A 19,866-nucleotide genomic window follows, 5' to 3' on the forward strand; every position below is an offset into this window, starting at 1 on the left:
TGTTAGAAAAGAAGAAAGATTTAAAATCAATTATCTAAACTTTAAGCCTTAGAAAAGTAGAAAAAGAGGGGCAAATTAAATCAAAAGCAGAAGAAATCCTAAAAATCCTAGAAGTCTTAGTGAAACTGCAAATAGGAAAACAATAGAGAAAAATCAATAAAACTAACAGCTGGCGAGAGGAGGAGCAGGGGACAACAGGGGATGAGGTGGTTGGACGGCATCACCGACTTGATGGACATGAGTTTGAGCGAGCTCCAGAAGTAGTGACGGACAGGGAAGCCTGGCGTGCTGCAGTCCATGGGGTCGCAAAGAGTCGTTCACACCTGAGCAACTGAACTGAACTGAAAAGTTGGCTCTTTGAAAAGACCAAAAAAATTAATAAACTTCTAGTTGGGTTAACCAAGACAAAAAAAGAGATAAGACACAAATTTCTAATACCAGAAATAAGAGAGGGGTCCATCACTAGCAATTCCATGGACATCAGAAGGATAACAAAAGAATATTCTGAACAACTCTATGCCCACAAACTTTATAGATCATAACATAAGAGAAAACCTAGGGTTTGGCAATGAGTCTTCAGATACTAAACCAAATGGATGTTCCATGAAAGGAAAAAAAAAACATTCACTCAAATTAAAAACCTCTGCTTTGCAAAAAATAATGCTAATAAAAAGACAATATATAGACCAGGAGAAAGTATTTGCAAAAGTACATGTGACAAAGGACATATCTGAAATATACAAATAACTTTTTAAAACTCAACAACAAAATGACCTGATTAAAAGGTGGGCAAAAGATCTGAACAGATACCTCATCAAAGAAGATACACAGAAGGCAAATAACTATACGAAAAGATACTCAACATCATATTTCATTAGGAAAGTGAAATTAAAACAATTAGATAGCAGAACACACCCATCAGAATGGCCCAAAGCTGAAAGCTGACTAACCAAATGCTAGTAAAGATGTGGAGCAAAAAGAACTCTCATTCTTGCTGGTAGAAGTGCAAAATGGCACAGCCACTTGGAAAGACATTTTGGCAGCTTCTTATAAAACCAAACATATGCTTACCATACAATCTAGCCATCAGACTCAGGAATTTTCCGAGATGAGTTGAAAACTTATGTCCATATAAAAACGTACATGAATGCTTATAGTAGGTTTATTTATAATTGCCAAAATTGGAAGCAACCAAGATATCCTTCAGCTGGGAGTGGGCACAATTTTCATGAATCCAATAAGTTAATTAAAACTGTGTTGAATGATCAGATAAATTTCACTATACTTCTCAAGGTATATGGATTCTTACCTATCTCCAAATGATACAAATTTTTTTAAGACTGTCAATGCATGACTAACAAATTCCTTTTTTTAAATGAACGCAAAGGCACTGTTTTTAGTTTTTAAAACTTGAAATTATGCTTTCACATTCAAGTTATGTTATTCTTAATGTATTACATATGTCTACTTAAAGGGGGATACAGCTTTCAATATTTAACTACAAACATTAAAATAACTTATGAACCTAAGATTCATAAGGAGGTACATATTTATAACTAATACTGCATAGACTTGAAAGATTACTCTCATGCATATAAATTTCAAAATGTACAGTTAAAAATAAATGAGTCCTGGGAATTCCCTGGCTGTCCAGTGGTTAGGACTCCATGCTTCCATTTACAGTTTCAATCCATGATCGGGGAACTAGGATCCCATAAGTTGTAAGGCACGGTGAAAAAAACAATAAAAATATAAATTCCTCAATTGAAAAAATGAGTCCTTACCTATTCATATTGAAAAAAGCCCTTACAAGGTCATCTTATTTGTGCATTATGATACAACAATTCTATGAGCAATAAAGAACAGATATCATAAAGTATAGAAGAACTCATGGATGATGGATTCATCTGTACTGTGTAATTCCATGAAACTGAAAGGCACAAACTTAGTCATATATGAGATAATGACTAGAATTTAACTTCCCAGTATTGCAAATGCTGATTTTAAACCAAATAGACTATTAATAGGGAAAAAAACACCTGAAATAATTTCAACAAAAATAAATATGTTATTTTAACTACTGTTTCAAATCAAAACAAAAATGTTAGGTTATATGTAATAAATCATTCTTCTAATTCTTTAGCTTAATGATTTTTATAGACTTTATCATCAGTACTCTCTTGTCATCCATAATGTCCTATAAGACTAGTAAGAAAGTAAAGTGAATGCCAAACAACTTAGGCTGAATCTACAGTCTTACCACAAATGTTTAAAAAAAAGATGAAAATTTCCTTGAATTTTTAAAGTAATCCACATTTCTTTTTCAATGTGTAAACTCACTCAACTTTTCACTCCTCACTATGTAACACAATAAAGGTTGACCCACTGCAAACACATTTTTAGTGGGAAGTGATGAATATTAAAAAAATCTGAAAAATATTATTTTTTCTCCACTTCATTTCTATTCTATAGCAATAAAGATACTGAAATTGAAATAAGTACCCAAAACACTAAGCATACATTCAAATAAAACCTAAAATAAATCAATTAATCTTAAAATAAAATTATATATACTTTTCCAAAATTATAATTTCACACTTTTCCCCATCTGGTGTGGCTTGGTGCCCACTAATCCCCACTCTTTCACATGGCATCCCTTTTATAAACAAAATTCACTTAGAACAATGTCAAGTTTCAGAGAGAAAGTTTTATGATATGTCCAAATGGCCTTTTTATAAAGCTCTAACAAACTTAATTTAAGAAACATGATTAAGTCTTCAGTTTGTTTTATACTGTGCTCTTCACAACCAAAATGTCATGAATTAAGTAAAATTATTCTGCTGTCTCCTTTTCTCAGTATCTTATTCCACAGACCCTGAAGAGTTTTTCTGTTTCACATTCACGTATCTGTCCTCGTTTCAAAGTTCCTTTTGGTCCTCAAGAACCTTTCATGACCCAGAAGATTCATGTTAAAACACAAGTTATCTCTAAATTTCAACAAACCGTTCTCTCTCCTCTTGATACCTACATGAAGTCAAGGTGACAAGCAAAGACAGGAAAGTTCTACAGTAACTTCTACTAGACATTCAATTCCTTTTATAACAAAGTTTACTTAAGTGGGATTATACAGATGTGCAATCTAATTAAAAGGCAGAAAATACATATATGAGGTTCTATGAATACTGTTTTTATATATGTGAACTGAGTGAATATATCAAGCTACTTTTAAAAATTGAAGTGTAGTTGATTGACAATATAATGTTAGTTGCAGATGTACACCACAGTGATTCAGTAATTATATATACACACACATATATGTATATATTTAGCACAGTGATTCCATCTTATTTATATATGCCTTACATATTTTTATATATATATTCTCCTTCAGATTCTCTTCCCTCATAAGTTATTACAAAATATCGAATATAGTTTTCTGTGCTTTGCAGTAAGTCCTTATTAGGTAACTAATAACTGTTAATCCCAGCCTCCTAATTTCTTACTTCTCCAACCTCCACTTCACCCTCTGATAATCATAAGTTTCTTTTCTATGTCTGTGAGTCTCTTTCTGATCTGGAAATAAGTTAATTTGGATTTTTTTCTTAAGTTTCCACATATAAGCCATGTCATAAGATAAAAGCTCATTTTTTTCTTAAATAAAGGTAAGTGGAATATGATAATCAAGATAAACACGTCTAGAGTTGAGATATGCAGCAGAAACTGTATTTACAGTTAGTTGGAACAAGATTAAGAATGATTTAACTTCCTACTCTCGAATAAAACAGTGTCCACACCCATTTAAGAGAAAAAGTAAAACGATTAAACACTTAAAGGAGTTTTGAGGAGGATCATCTGCTAAGATTTACAAGGTAAACCTAGAGTCAAAATTTAAATCAGCATCTATTACATAAAACTTTTTTCTCACCATGATTTGGGATAACCACTGAGAATTAACACTCTGATCATGTCATAGAAGTGAGTTACAATGTAAGATCATTTTAACATGACTGACTGGGCTCTGGCTTTAGGAGTAAAAGGCAAAGGGAACACACTCACGGCTTCTTTAAGGACAATAGTTCACTTCTAATCTATGAAAGGAAAGATTATATTTTTAAAAAGTTAAGGATGCAAGACTTCAGTGGTGGTAGAGTGGTTAAGACTCTGCACTCCCAATGCAGGGAGCCTGGGTTCGATCCCTGGTCAGGGAAATGGATCTCACATGCTGCAATTAAAAGTTCACATGCACAACTAAAAGATCCAGTGTGCTGCAACTAAGACCTGGCACAGATAGACAGACATTTTTAAAAGTTAAGAATTCAAGACGTACAAGATAAAATGTAAGAAACCTAGGTGAAGGCCAATTCAGAAAATTAAGCATACACTAATCAGAGTTCCAGAAAAAATTAATGGAGGGGAAGAAGTATTAAAGACATAGTAGACAGACTTCTGGACACAGACTTTCATTTAAAAGGGCCCATCAAATGTACACTTGCTCCTTAAGAAAAGCTATGACAAGCCTAGATAGCATATTAAAAAACAGAAACATCACTTTGCTTTCAAAGGTCCATCTAGTCAAGGTTAAGGTTTTTCTGGTAGTCATGTACAGATGTGAGAGGTGGACCATAAAGAAGGCAGAGTGCCAAAGAAATTGATGCTTTTAAACTGTGGTGCTGAAATAGAAAGCCCAGAGATAAATCCACGCACCTATGGACACCTTATCTTTGACAAAGGAGGCAAGAATATACAATGGAAAAAAGACAATCTCTTTAACAAGTGGTGCTGGGAAAACTGGTCAACCATTTGTAAAAGAATGAGCCTAGAACACTTTCTAACACCATACACAAAATCAACTCAAAATGGATTAAAGATCTAAGTGTAAGACCAGAAACTATAAAACTCCTAGAGGAAAGCATAGGCAAAACACTCTGACATAAATCACAGCAGGATCCTCTATGATCCACCTCCCAGAGCAATGGAAATAAAAGCAAAAATAAACAAATGGGACCTAATTAAACTTAAAAGCTTTTGCACAACAAAGGAAAACTATAAGCAAGGTGAAAACACAGCCTTCAGAATGGGAGAAAATAATAGCAAACAAAACAACTGACAAAGAATTAATCTCAAAAATATACAAGCAACTCCTGCAGCTCAATTCCAGAAAAATAAATGACCCAATCAAAAAATGGGCCAAAGAACTAAACAGACATTTCTCTAAAGAAGACATACAGATGGCTAACAAACACATGAAAAGATGCTCAACATCACTCATTATCAGAGAAATGCAAATCAAAACCACAATGAGGTACCATCTCACACCAGTCAGAATGGCTGCTATCCAAAAGTCTACAAGCAATAAACGCTGGAGAGGGTGTGGAGAAAAGGGAACCCTCTTACACTGTTGGTGGGAATGCAAACTACTACAGCCACTATGGAGAACACTGTGGAGATTCCTTAAAAAACTGGAAATAGAACTGCCATATGACCCAGCAATCCCATTGCTGGGCGTACACACCAAGGAAACCAGAATTGAAAGAGACATGTGTACCCCAATGTTCATCGCAGCATTGTTTCTAATAGCCAGGACATGGAAGCAATTTAGATGTCCAACAGCAGATGAATGGATAAGAAAGCTGTGGTACATATACACAATGGAGTATTACTCAGCCACTAAAAAGAATACATTTGAGTCAGTTCTAATGAGGTGGATGAAACTGGAGCCTATTATACAAGAGTGAAGTAAGTCAGAACAAAAGACACCAATACAGTATGTTAACACATATATATGGAATTTAGAAAGATGGTAATGATGGTCCTATATGTGAGACAACAAAAGAGTCACAGATGTAAAGAACAGACTTTTGGAGTCTATGGGAGAAGGTAAGGGTGGGATGATCTGAGACAATAGCATTGAAACATGTATATCATATGTGAAACGGATCGCCAGCCCAAGTTGGATGCATGAGACAGGGTGCTCAGGGCTGGTGCGCTGGGATGACCCAGAGGGATGGGATGGGGAGGGAGGTGGGAGGGGGGTTCAGGATGGGGAACACATGTGCACCCACGGCTGATTCATGTCAGTGTGTGGCAAAAGCCACTATAATATTGTAAAGTAATTAGCCTCCAATTACAATAAATTTAAAAAAATAAACTGTGGTGCTGGAGAAGACTCTTGAGACTCCCTTGAACAGCAAAGAGATCAAATCAGTCAATCCTAAAGGAAATCAACCCTGAATATTGATTGGAAGGACTGATGCTGAAGTTCCAGTATTTTGGGCATCTGAAGCAAAGAGCCAACTCATTGGAAAAGACTTTGATGCTGGGAAAGACTGAGGGCAGGAGAAGGGGATAACACAGGATGAGATGGTTGAATGGCATCACTGACTCAATGGACATGAGTTTGAGCAAACTCTGGGAGACAGTAGAAGACAGGGAAGGCAGGCATGCGGCAGTCATGGGGTTGCAAAGAGTGGGACACGACTTAGTGATTGCACAACAACCACCAAATGTTGTGCAGAAGTACAAAAAATGCCCACTCTCAGAAACATTGCTATAAAATTCACAGTAGGTCATGAGTGGGAAAGGGTAGGCCAAAAGAATCACTGTCTTCCACGACTGATCCTTAGAGGCTATTTGATTTTTTGAAAAACATTAACTATTTCATGATGATAAACATTACATTCAAGATGATGTCATTTATATTCATGTGTCAACACATTTAAAGTTACAGTTAAGCATCCTAGCTAAATATTTATAATTATACATCCAAAAAACTACATATATACCCTGAAAATGGAGTACATGTACAACTAAATAAAATCTCATGTATTTTTACATAAGATCATATCTCATCTTATTTCATGTATTTTCAAGTTTATAACTTCACATGAAAGCTTTTAAACAAATAAGTAAAAATAAAATTAATGTCACAATCATGCTGCTTGACTAAAGGCCTTGCCAAAACTTGCCAAAAGTGTGCAACCATTGTCATGAATATATGACTATAGAAAAATGCATTTAAACCATCAGAAATACAGCCTGCGGGACTAATAAAGGGTAAGTAATTACCTGCTGCGGGATCTGTAACTGCTTGGCTGGTAATGCCAGACGGCGGCTCCTGAAGCTGGTAAGTGGCATTTGTGGATGGCGTTGTTGGGCTGCTGTTGCTACTCGTCATGTAATGTGCTGGATACGGTGAGCTGTTATAATACTGTGCATACTGACCCTGGCCGAAACTGGGATAAGACGGATAGTCCTACCAAATTAAACCACACAAGAACAATCAGTCAGAATACAGCTGCTGCCTTCTTACATTTCAGAGTATAACTGTAAATACGTTGGCATCTCTGTCCTCTCTGAATTCACAAAGGAACACACAAGCACACACTGACTGAAGTGCACAGACATGCAAACCAATTTTAGGTAAGATTGGATTCCCTCTTCATATTTCTTCTATTTCAGGTTGCATTATTAGGTAAAATTTAACCAATCTGAAAACCAAATGACTCACCATATAGGAATGCTGAAGACATTTTTTTGAAAAAAAAAAAAAAAAAACTATCAGAAAGTTTAAGAACGCTCTCAATTATAGTGTAATATAAATGGACCTTTCTTTATATAAGAAAATCATCTATTGCACTTTTTTTTAGTTTCAGAAGTCAACCTGGCTTTTAAAATTACCTGCTGTGAGCTGTTAAATCCAGAGGAATTTGTGAGTGAATTATTTCCTGTATATAATCCTGATGATGTTGTAAAACTGCTACCTAAAATAAAATGAAAAGAAACATGAGTGACTAAGCCATGTCGAGTAATGTGTCTATAGGAAATTATTATTTAGATAAAGCAGAGCTGGGGTTCACTGCAAATGCATTTGGTTTATCTTGAAACCCGAATAAACTGCCATAGCTAAAATTCTGGTTTCATAAAACGGCTGACAATTTTAGTATCACTATACAACTGAGAATTCATAAGTAAAGAGGTTTACATTTCTGAGGACATGAGGAACTCATAAACTATGGACAAAATTATGTATTTGTTTAAAATATCAGACACCTAGCTTTCCATTTCAATTTGTAAAATGCATAGAATTTTCACATCTTTACATTAAATATGCTTATTGTAAAGTAGTGGGATAGATTAGATGATCTTTAAAATTCCTGCTAGCTCAAAAACTATGATGCTCCTCCCAAAAGCTCAAGATGCTTTCCAACTGGCACTTGTTATCTGAATGGCCCATAGAAAAAGCTGATTATTTTATTTCACAGAGGAGTGAATGGAAGCACTTGGAGTATTTGATAAAACAAAGATCAGAGAGGAACATGTGCTGTGTAGGTAATATTCTATTTGTCGAATGTCTCTGTACTCTAAAACAAACAGCAGAGTTGTACAGGATTCAAACCAAAAAGCAAATTTTAGTTTTATCCTTCAACAGATTTACTATCTTTTTGTTTAATCATGTAAAGCAACAATATACTGTTTTTTTTATTGAAGTATAATTGATTAACAATGTTGGGTTAATTTCTGCTGCAGTGACTTGGTTTTATATATATATATATTCTTTATATTCTTTTCTATTATGGTTTATCTCAGGATATTGAATATAGTTCCCTGTGCTATACAGTAGGACCTTGTTGTTCACTCATTCTATTAAACAGTTTCCATGTGCTAATCCCAAACTCTCGATCCATATCTCGCCCACCCCATAGTCCCCTAGGCAACCACAAGTCTGTTCTCTACGTCTGTGAGTCTGTTCCTGTTTTATAGGTAGGTTCATTTGTGTCATATTTTAGATTCCACATATAAATCATAGGACATTTGTCTTTCTCTTTCTGACTTACATCCTTCAGCATGATAATCTCCAGGTCTATCCATGTCGCTGCAAATGGCATTATTTCACTCTATTTTATGGTTGAGGAGTATTCCATCGTGTGTGTGTGTGTGTCTGTGTGTGTGCATGTGTGTGTGTATTCAGTTCAGTTGCTCACTCGTATCCAACTCTTTGTGACCCCATGGACTGCAGCATGCCAGGTTTCCCTGTCTATCACCAACTATATATATATGTGTGTGTGTGTGTGTGTGTGTGTGTATATATACATGTATATATACACACACACACATCCCATCTTCTTATCCATTCATCTGTCAATGGACACTTAGCTTGTTTCTATGCTTGAATATTGTGAACAGTGCTGCTATGAACATAGAGGTGCATGTATCTTTAATAATACACTATTTTTGACTATCATTTCAGTGAAGATTTTTAAAAGGCCAGGGATTAGCAAACGTGTAAAAAATGGCATTCAAACACACAAAAACTTAAATAAGACAAGCTACCGGGCTATTTGGTCATAGTCAAGAATTTTATATACCATTTTAACCCAGTAATTATATTGCTAGGCTTTTACTCTAAGAAAAAAATATGATCTATACTACGAGGTAATTAGCAAAGATGTTCTTTAGTGTTGTTTCTAATAACCAAACACAGAAAGTAACCCCAAGTCCTTAATAGACATTATTCAGAAAATGGAATATTAGGAAGCTGTTGAAACAGCATCATAATGACATTTAACAACATTGGAAATAGTTGCATACTAATTTTTTAAAACAAAAACTTAAGCAATGAAAATGTTTTTTGTGATCTCATTTGAAACATTTTTAACAGCATAAAATATTTACAAAAAGCACAAAAATCTCAGGATCTATGGAGGGGTGCAGTCTATGGTCACAGAATATTCATGGAGCCAATGATCATTTTAAAATTTTCTACTCAGAACCTGTGTTACTTTTGTAAATAGAAGAACCATTCTTTAAAACAAAACTTGCGGCAAATGAGCAGTCTAGGCAGTAAATGTGTTGGTGGTTTAAGGAGGATGTCTCCACTGTGAACCACCTATTCACAGATGCCTTTAGGTACGACATGCTAGTTAATATACATCAATTATGTACTTACTACTGAACATTTAAGTACTGGCTAAAGAGTCAGAAAACAGTAGAGTTTCCAGTTCATTACTTATGAGCTGTTTGGACTCTGGACAAATCACCTAACTGTTCTAAGACATAATTTCCCTAGCTGCAAAAACTCTATTTCATAGGCTTCTTAAACAGATCAAATGAAGTTTTGGAGAATCTAACGAACAAGCCACAGTAACACACAAATGTTCAGAACTGTTACAGTTTATTCCAGCAAACCTTTCTAAAATTCTCTACTGTATTTATGTATCTTCCCCCTCTTTTGACTTTCCCAAACTAGAGGAGTATGGCAATATCCTTGCCTATCTAAAATTCTTTTCCTACCTACTTATCAAGTAACTATGCACTTTGAAAAACCAGTCAAGGACTTGCTATTTTTATTAAGAAAATATTTCCTAAGATAGTTTAAATGTTATCACAGAATCATATTTGAGGTTTCCTCATTTGTAAATTTTAGGAATACCAGTTGTTCAAAGTTCCCAGAACACCTATTATAGAGAAGCAGAAAGTTATTATACTACCAATTTTTATTCTACCACGAAAGTAGGAGTATCACTATAAAAGTTTTTTATATTGTTCATCTGCATGTGGCAACTACATAGTCATCTTAAAAGTTTTGAATATTGGGCTCATGGTGATAAATGCATGAGGAAAGAAGAATGATTAAGATATAGGCTTGGACCTCGAAGGCTTATCAGGTTAACATTAGCTTTTTTTTTTTTTTTAAAAATGGACTTCCTGGGCAAATGTATTCCTTCTATATATCTATATATCAGGGAAAATTAATATGAAATCTATATATCTATATAAATATATGACAAACTTATAACGAACATTCAAAAAATTCCTTGTAAAAAACTCAAATTTATTGTGGATAAGTGTGTGACTATCAATACTTTTCAAACTTTATTATATATATATGATAGAAAAAATTACTCTGGATTATGACTTGTAACTTTCATTTAAACTACACACTTTTGGGTTATGACTTGCTACTTTTATTTATAATACAAATTTTTGAACAGTAAATACTGACCTCAATAATCCCCATCCACTGAGAAAATGAATAAGATATAGAAAATATATTTTAAAAATGGATGTTTTTGTTCCATAACTTATTCCCTGGAACAAAGTAGAAAAGACCATGGAAGCTATATTGGCACATATAGGCCACTAGGGTCTGACCATGTAAATCACAGCTCAGTACTCTTAATGGTACCCAAGTGACTTCCCAGACTTCATGCTACTTCGACGACTGTACATTAGCTGGAATTCACCATAAGTTACACTCATTTACTGGCTGACTGCAGGCTGAGATTCCATTCCGTTTCATATGCAGGAGCAGGAATTTAACGGCACTCCAGTGGCCTACGAGACTTAATGCAACTTCCACAACGATCTATGTCAGGCAGAGGTGGACAAGCTGGGAGAATCAGGCTCAGGCAATATTAATTTTTAACCCCCAGAATCAGACCAGTAGGGCCTCCCCACCCACCTCCATGTGTGACAGAGAGCTGCAAAACTTTTAGTCCAGGCTGCCAGCACTGGATGTCTTCAAGAGCCTCCTTTCCTAGTTTCCTGCCCATCTTCTGACTCCCTGCAGCTCACTCTCCACACCAGCAGTAGAATACTTTCTCTGAGGTACATATTTCATCTTCTTACTCCCCTGTTCAAAAAAGTAACACCCCCTAGTACCCTCAGGATCAAATTCAAACTTATCAGGGCTTATTTATTAGGCCCTAACTGAGCTTCCCTGGTGGTTCAGATGGTAAAGAATCTGCTTGCAATGCGGGAGACCTGGGTTCAATCTCTGGGTTGGAAGATCTGAAGGAGGGCATGGCAACCCACTCTAGCATGTTTGCCTGGAGAATTCCCATGGACAGAGGAGCCTGGTGACTACAGTCTATGGGGTCACAAAGAGTTGGACATGACTGAGCGACTTAAGCACAGCACAGCACCCGGTGTGAATTCATTCTCTTAGATTTCTCTTGTCTTTTCCTAGGAATGCTGACCACACACCCACACAGATACACATTGCAACCTCGCACATACTGTTTTATACTAAGAAAGTAATCACACTCATCAGGCATTTACAGAATGGAAGTTTCTCAGAAACTGTTTTGGGTATCGTGGCCCTTAAGCTGGGCTAAACAAAGCTCACAGGGAACAAAAAAGTGAAATAAAATCACTCAGTCATGTCTAACTCTTTGCGATCCCATGGACCATAGTTCACCAGGCTCCTCTGTCCATGGAATTCTCCAGGCAAGAAAACTGGAGTGGGTTGCCATTCCCTTCTCCAGGGGATCTTCCCGACCCAGGTATCAAACCTGGGTCTCCAGCATTACAGGCTGTTTCTTTACCATCTGAGACGCCAGAGAAGCCCCAGGGAACAAAGGGTCCCACTCTAACAGCTGATCTGATTCAGACTGGGTACCAGTACTTCCAGATGAATTTCACCAAAGCTTAGAACACCACAAAGCAAAGGCAAAACAGCGATGACAATACTCCCAAGAAAGCTTCTGTGTATATAGCTACTAAACCCACTTCCTACTCTACACAGGCCTGGGAGACAAGACACAATTGTGCAGAAGGCTGCCATGTACCAGACTTAAGTATGGATGGTACAGGGGAGAAAGGGCAAGCCATGACAAGGAAAAACAGACTCCCTTCTTCCATTAGGATCCATCCTCTAAGACAGCAGACCCCAACCTTTTTGGCACCAGGGACTGGTTCCATGGAAGATAATTTTTCCACAGACCTGGGGTGGGGGGTGGGTTACTTCAGGATGATTCAAGTGCATTACGTGTATCATGCACTTTATTTCTATTATTATTACATCAGCTCCACTTCAGATCATCAGACGTTAGATCCCAGAGGTTGGGGACCCCTGCTCTAAGATAGTTTCTGTCTGATTTGTAAGTCTTCAGTTATAATGTTAGATCACAGAATTAGGCTTAGTATTGAGAATTCATTTATCAAAATAAAATACAGAAGTATTTTCCTTTCTAGACACAAATGATTTTACATGAAAAGTCATCTCCATATAAAAAGAGAACAGAAATATTCTATGATAAATTGTTTGACATTTTATTTAACATTATATTATTAAAATTCCCCAAAGTAGAAAGAGCTCCCATTTAGAATCCATTATTTCTCACTCAAGGAGTTTGACCAAGTTTGGTTCAAATGGAGCTCCAATAATGCTCAATATTATTCTTGGTAGAGTTGGGAATTAAGTTACCTTCTGAGCAGGGTGGCAGTGGGACACTTTCTTTCCCATTAGTGAAAAGGAAAATCTTACCTGTTTAAGTAGTTTATTATTGTAAAAAAAAAAAAAAAAATCACAGCCATTCTTCTTTTCTGGCAGGAAGAGGAGAAATTCGTTTCCTGACTAGAACAGTGGAAAAATCTTTCCTTTCAGAACATCTTTAAGACAAAATTATTTTTCATTCCAATGCTTTTTTTTTTCCTATTTTTTGGCTGAACTGCACAGCATGTGGGATCTTAGTTCCCAAACCAGGGATTGAACACATGCCCCCATTCATTGAGAGTGCAGTCTTAACCACTGGAGCACCAGGGAAGTCCCTCCATTGCCTTCTTTTTAAAGTTAAGACTTTTACATTTTGAATGGAAAGATTATATATGTTATATTATGGGAAAAAAAACTTTCAAATAAGTTCAGTCCACAGTATCTATGAGCACATCTAATTGGCATTACAGTCTCAGTTACTATCCTAGAGGGTGCTGTGGACCCAAAGAAGCCAACATCATGAGGAAAGTTTAAAAACACACAGTCTCATGAAAACAACACTACGAAATATTAGCTTGTGTTACCTACGTAGGCACCGTAAGTTCTGACAGGGAGCTGCTCAGTCAATGAAATGAAAACATCTAGTTTGACTGGGAAGGACAATACACAGAAAATACACAAAGAATGTCAAGAAGGGTATTCTTGGCTCGGGGTGAAGATAAACTATCCAGAGGAGAAGATCCAAGAGTGAGAGGTTTATAGCCCAGGAGAGAGACTCAAGGAAGGTGACAGAAGTTTCCTGATCATTTAAGAAAAGAATAACAGTTCAGGAAAAGAAATGGCATTCTTTATCAGAAAAACCCAGGGATCTGAATGTTGATCATATTGTATTAGGACATAGGAAATGTTATGATTTCTGATTCTCCTTTTAAGGATTGCAGGAGGTGGGGAAAGCTGCTATAAATGCAAAGATACAACTGGAGCTGGAAAAGGGGAGTTGGGGTTTGGGGTGGAGAGTTGCAGATGGAGGTGTCCAGGGGAGGAACAGCCTGATTGAGCTACTTCCTAAGGCTTGCCTGTCCACAGCTCACTACATGAATTCAGGATGTTATCCTGAAAACTCATCCATTGTTGCTCCTCTTACTTAATGCTTCCCTCTATCAGCCCCCATTTCTCATCTTCACGATCTGGCTAAGGTCCTCTCTTCCCAATCAGCTTTCCCAGACAGTTCTTTCCTGCCTTGACTTGACCTCTGGGAACGTGAGCTCAAAAATAATCGATACCATTGTTCTTGTACTGAACAAGCCTTCATTAGTCTTGTTTTCATAATGACCGTAAGTTCCTTAAGTACATGTGTTATACTTATTCACATGGAAAAGAGGGCTTCCCAGGTGGTAAAGCATTTGTCTACCAAGCAGGAGATGTGGGTTCGATCCCTGGGTCAGGAAGATTCCCTAGAGAAGGAAATGGCAACCCACTGCAGTATTTCTGCCTGGAAAATTTCAGTGGACAGAGGAGCTGGCAGGCTACAGTCCACGGTGTTGCAAAAGAGTTGGCACAACTTAGTGACTAAACAATAATAACATGTGGAGAAGAAGAAACCACGTTCAATTCATGCCTTTGCAGAATTTCCTGGAGGCTCCAGCAGAAGACAGAACAAGCTATTTGAGAGTTTCAATTCAAGATGGTAATGACAACAGCATCCAGAGACGCCACAACTCTCATAAAGAATCAGGTATAGGAAGAATGGAAAATTTTCCATATATATATATATATATTTTTATATGGTGAAGGTAGAAGGCCATTTAGAAGGGGGATATGAAGGCCCAATAGACACGAGGAAAGAAAACATTTCTCAAGTTCCTTATTTATTCAGCAACAAAAATGACAGTGGGGAAAGGAAAAAATAACCATATAGTAATTGTTTATTTCTCAGATTTTTATCAAGAGGACATACACTTTGCTTATTTCTTTTAAACTAGATGGTGGTGTATAAAGGCTTATCTTTAAAAAGTAGATTATAATCACTACTTCAGATACAAATTATACAAAGAATATTAAATGCAGGGCCTATAAGCACCTTCTGGAAGGATTTAAAATGTCTGAGTTTCCAGAAAGAAAATCCTGCAGAGTTTTAAATCAAATAAAGTCTTAAATTGACTAAAGCATCATGAATTTTGAACAGCTCATAAAATATCACTGATCTAGCTCAGTCAGATATTTATGGATCATCAGTGTGTACGTGCTAAGTCACTTCAATCTTTGAGACCCTATGGACTGGTATCATGGGTATATAAATGAAAATAAGAGACTCGGTTGCAAACGAAAAATTTCAAATTCAGAATGCAGTAACATTCTGTGTGTTTACCATACATTTATATCTCAGGATTTCCATATCCACTATCTGAGGTTATTTCCCACATCAGTATGTGAGATAATAATAATTATCGGCCACCTGTGACTTTCTAAAAAGCAGAAATGGTGATTTCTGGTGATTTCCAGAAATGGTGGTTTCCTGGCCCAAGAACCCTGAGTTAGGGAGAGGCCATTAACTCCACTTTCAGATTACTGTTCACCATTCTTTACATGATCTGATTCAGTAATGTTGAAGTGAATTATATATTGTGAAAAGTGGCATTTTTCTTTTAGTTTTTAGTACTGAAGTAGAGCTGACTTACCATGTTGTATTAGCTTCTGATGTATGGCAAAGTGATTCACTTACATGTACATTAATACATACTCTTTTTCATACTCTTTCCAGTTTGTTATTATAAGATATTAGTTTCCTGTGCTATCCAGTAGGTCCTTGTTTATCTGTTTTGTATATAGTAGCTTGTATCTGCTAATCACTTATATGTGGAATCTAAAATATGATACAAATGAACTTGTTTACAAAACAGAAACAGACCCACAGAGGTAGAAAACAAAATCAGGGTTACCAAAAGGAAAAGGAATAAGGCGGGCAGAAAAGTGGCATTAATTTTTGGCTACACAAACATTACTGACACTCAAAGCGAGAGACAAGGGTATCTGAGAAATTTTTTCATAAATGAATCTGGAAACAAACTATCTCATTTCTATAGGACGACTTCATCATAACTCTTTGGAAGCTGGTAAATAATTTTAAAAGTGAATTATACAGTCACCCAAAAGATAGGGTATCAGAAAGACTGGCTTTCTTCTTGTCACCATGAGGGGTTCCTACAGGGAAAGGGTGGTGGTCTCGTCAACCGTAACAAACAAGAAACAGTCCTGCTAGGAGACCCTGTGTGGCCACCCAGTTCTATAGATGCAAAGCAATTATAGTTTAAAACTAAACTGATCCCACCAAATCTTTATTAATAAATCCTAAGTACTTTTTCATAATTAAAAGCCCAGTCTATGTTGATTTATAACATGATTTAAAATGATAAATCAACATTTTGTGTGTGATTTAACCTAGAGAACACTGCCTAGCTATAACTTCAAAAAAGTTCCAAAAAAAAAAAAAAAGGTAACATGTAGGTCAAAGGTCTACTTCACAGAGAACAAGGACTCGCATTAAAAACCAGAATCCTAGCCAACATAAGAATGCTGGAACCTGCAGGGGCCTGTCTGTACTTCCCATGTTTTAGAGCATTTTCTAGCACTTACTCAGCAAGCAGGATGCTATTTGTCCCCCGTGTATTTTCACAGAAGTCCATTTGCTTTTCTTCCCTGGCCTCTTTGCCATGGGCTATGTCCATCATCAGGCGCAATCTATGTGGCAGAAGTCAGCGCAGCTCCCTGGGGAAAGGCCTCTGAAGGCCAGATGGGCTACTTTTTAAAACTAAAGTTTTCTCCTTTTCTTATAAGAAGGATTTTAAAGGACCAAGCCAAAGATTATTCCTTTTTATCTCAGTAATAATTTTTCTATGTCAAAGATAATTTTTAACAAACGTCATAAAGGTGGCAAAGCCTTAATATTTACCTTTATTGATCTATTTCTCTATATTTTAATAAAAACCAGTTCATACAGACAAGAATGTGGATACTGATAACTAATTACTGCTATTACTGACTTCAAAAGATTTCCGTACAATTTCCAACATTTGTCACTTGAAATAACATAAGATGCCAAAATAAGTAAAACCAAATATTACTGCTAAAAAATCAACTTAAGCAAGAAAAAAAAAATCTGCAATGCAAAAATTTCCACAAATTCAAATATAAATGTGAGCAGACTGGCGAAGCAATTAAGAGAAATGGTGAATAATCAGGGTGAGCTGAAATGGCAATTCTCCAATTATAACTTTCTTCTGTCACTTTATGTCAGAAAGTGCAAATCTCAAATGCTTTATCAGAGCAGATTATTAAAAAGATTTTAGTAAATATTTCCTTAAAACTGTATATTTGCAAGCTAGGAAAAATATCATTTCTATAGGTAACGGAAAAACTTTAATAGTATATTTTGCTAAGCCATTTTGAATTTCTAAAAACCTAATAAACTGAAAGACTTCAGCTATACATTCAAAAAACTACAGACAGGCAGACCAAAGGAAATCAGGGTGGTTGCCCTTATTAGATTATTATTGGATGGTTCCCACTTGATAACAAGCCCTAGAGCAAGTAAGCTTCAGAGAACTATGGAATTGTCACCCTTCCACGTCCCATTAACAAACCTTTGTCCTTATTTATGGCCCTTCTACACTGGGTGGGCCTCCAATCTCTTTAACAGAACAAACAACATTATACACTGAATAGAAAGAGGGAGTTAGAATGTGCGGTTATTTTCTCCTCTAAGAGACAGCAATAAAGCCTAAAAGAAAATAAACAAAGTAGGGTTTGTGCATGTACATCTGTGTAATCCCTCTCATCCACCTAGGCAAATCCTGACACCTTCTTGCTACAGAATGACAGAATGTCCCCCACCTCATTGCTATTCTGGGGCAATAAAGCACTCAGAAGGGCATTCTACACAACCACTGCAATTCTCCAACACCTCCATCCACTCCTCCTACGACTATGAACACAAGGGAGGACTGCTTTGAACACACCACGATAATAAACTAATCAAGGATTTTACAATGGGTAAATTCCAAATTCATTTCCCCAAACGAACAGAATTAGAGTCTTTATGAATTTTAACTTCTAACTGCCATTGTGACAGAGGCCTTTCCATGACCAGCAAAACATTCGTGTATTTCAGACACACTACCAGATAAAACAAAAATACGAGATGGTCAACCCCTGCAAATGGAGATCAATGGAACTAAGTTATTATGGAAAGCTGGGTTTGCCTCAAAGCTGAAGCTTAACCAGTTAAGAGGCCAGACTTAGTCTGAATTGCTTTTAGTGTGAAAATTGTTTGCATTTTCCTTACCTTAAACAGATTGCTAAACAAAATGTCATTTTCATCCTATGACTCAGCCTCAAAATTATTATTTTTGTCTGTGTCGCATAGTATGTGGAATCTTAGTTCCCTGACCAGGGACTGAACCTGTGCCCCCTGCAGTGGAAGCACAGAATCAACCACTGGACCACCAGGGAAGTCCCTCGGCCTCACAATTATGAACACTCTCTTGTCTTCAGTGGCTGATGGTACTCTTTAAGTCTATAGTGTATAGGATGTGGGGGTAAATGAATGAACGGGAATGATAACAATGGGTCAAGAACTTGTGGTTTTGAAAATACTATAACTAAAAGCTTGATTTCAAATCAGATGCCTCTTTTATACAAAAGGAGAATAAAGTTTGCTTTTGATAAACTGGGCAGATATTCCGTGAAACAGGTCGGTGAATCAAAGGCTAAAGTTGTTTCTCCTAAACGGTTTCTCTGCTCTTAGTACATGTAAGCATGGGTGTGTATACACACACGCACCGTCCCCCCAGACATAAACACAAACTTGCACCCTCCTCTTCATTCTTGTTGTCAGTGTCCTTTGACTGGCAGCATTGAAAACACTGTCTATGGGATCTGCGCAGTTGACCCAGGGGTCTCCAAACTCCCTTTGTCAGTCTACACTCCCTCATTCAGTTTGCTCATTTGCATGTTTGTCAATGGCATGTGAAGAAAAATCTCATACCATCCAAAACTTCTTCCAGAAACAGAGACTGACCCCGGGGAGCAGGAAGATATCAAAAAGTTAACAGTAAGTATTTCACCTCTGCAGTTGTCGATGAACTGTAAACACTTTGTCCTTCTCTGTTAAACTGAAATTTCTAATCTTTCACTGGATGCGCAAAAGAGATCCAATGAAAGCAGAGAGAGAATTTTCCAGACTCTCACAGCAAAGGTAAAAGCAATCAGATTTTCAAGTCCCTGAGGTTTTACTCCATGGGCTTTTACTGTTAGTGCATATAAAGCAAAAATCCAACCTTTTTGGCTTAAAACAGCAGGTACTGGATTCACAGAAGCCTGCCATAGACAGAAGTGTTGAGCATTGGAGCTGGAAGGATTCAGAAGGTTCACCTGGACAAAATGAGGGCACCAAGGCTAGCCTAGTTCACAGGGCCAGGCAGGGCCAAAATGCCCACAAATTCCCAAATAAATCTTTTCCTTAAGTTCCATGAAAAAAAAAAAGTGCTCAGAAATGAACTGTCTAAAAAAATTTTTTTCTAGAGCTTCATGAGCTGGTATTTTTGACTAATTATATAGTGGGCTATGTGACGCAGTATGTCTCAGCTATAAAA

At 36.7% G+C, this 19,866-nt stretch overlaps 1 protein-coding gene across 1 annotated transcript in view; it reads right to left on the bottom strand.

The window, feature by feature from the left end:
- The window catches only part of EYA1 (EYA transcriptional coactivator and phosphatase 1), a 174,749-nt gene that overhangs the window by 107,159 nt on the left and 47,724 nt on the right, over positions 1 to 19,866 (bottom strand). The window contains exons 7-8 of the mRNA XM_061122834.1: positions 7,678 to 7,760; positions 7,066 to 7,252 (exon numbers count right to left, since the gene is read on the bottom strand). Coding sequence (XP_060978817.1) covers positions 7,066 to 7,252; positions 7,678 to 7,760 — 270 coding nt within the window. The remainder of the gene's footprint in view (positions 1 to 7,065; positions 7,253 to 7,677; positions 7,761 to 19,866) is intronic.

Source organism: Dama dama, chromosome 21, assembly GCF_033118175.1.
Source record: "Dama dama isolate Ldn47 chromosome 21, ASM3311817v1, whole genome shotgun sequence".
In the NCBI taxonomy this organism is placed as follows: Eukaryota; Metazoa; Chordata; class Mammalia; order Artiodactyla; family Cervidae; genus Dama; species Dama dama.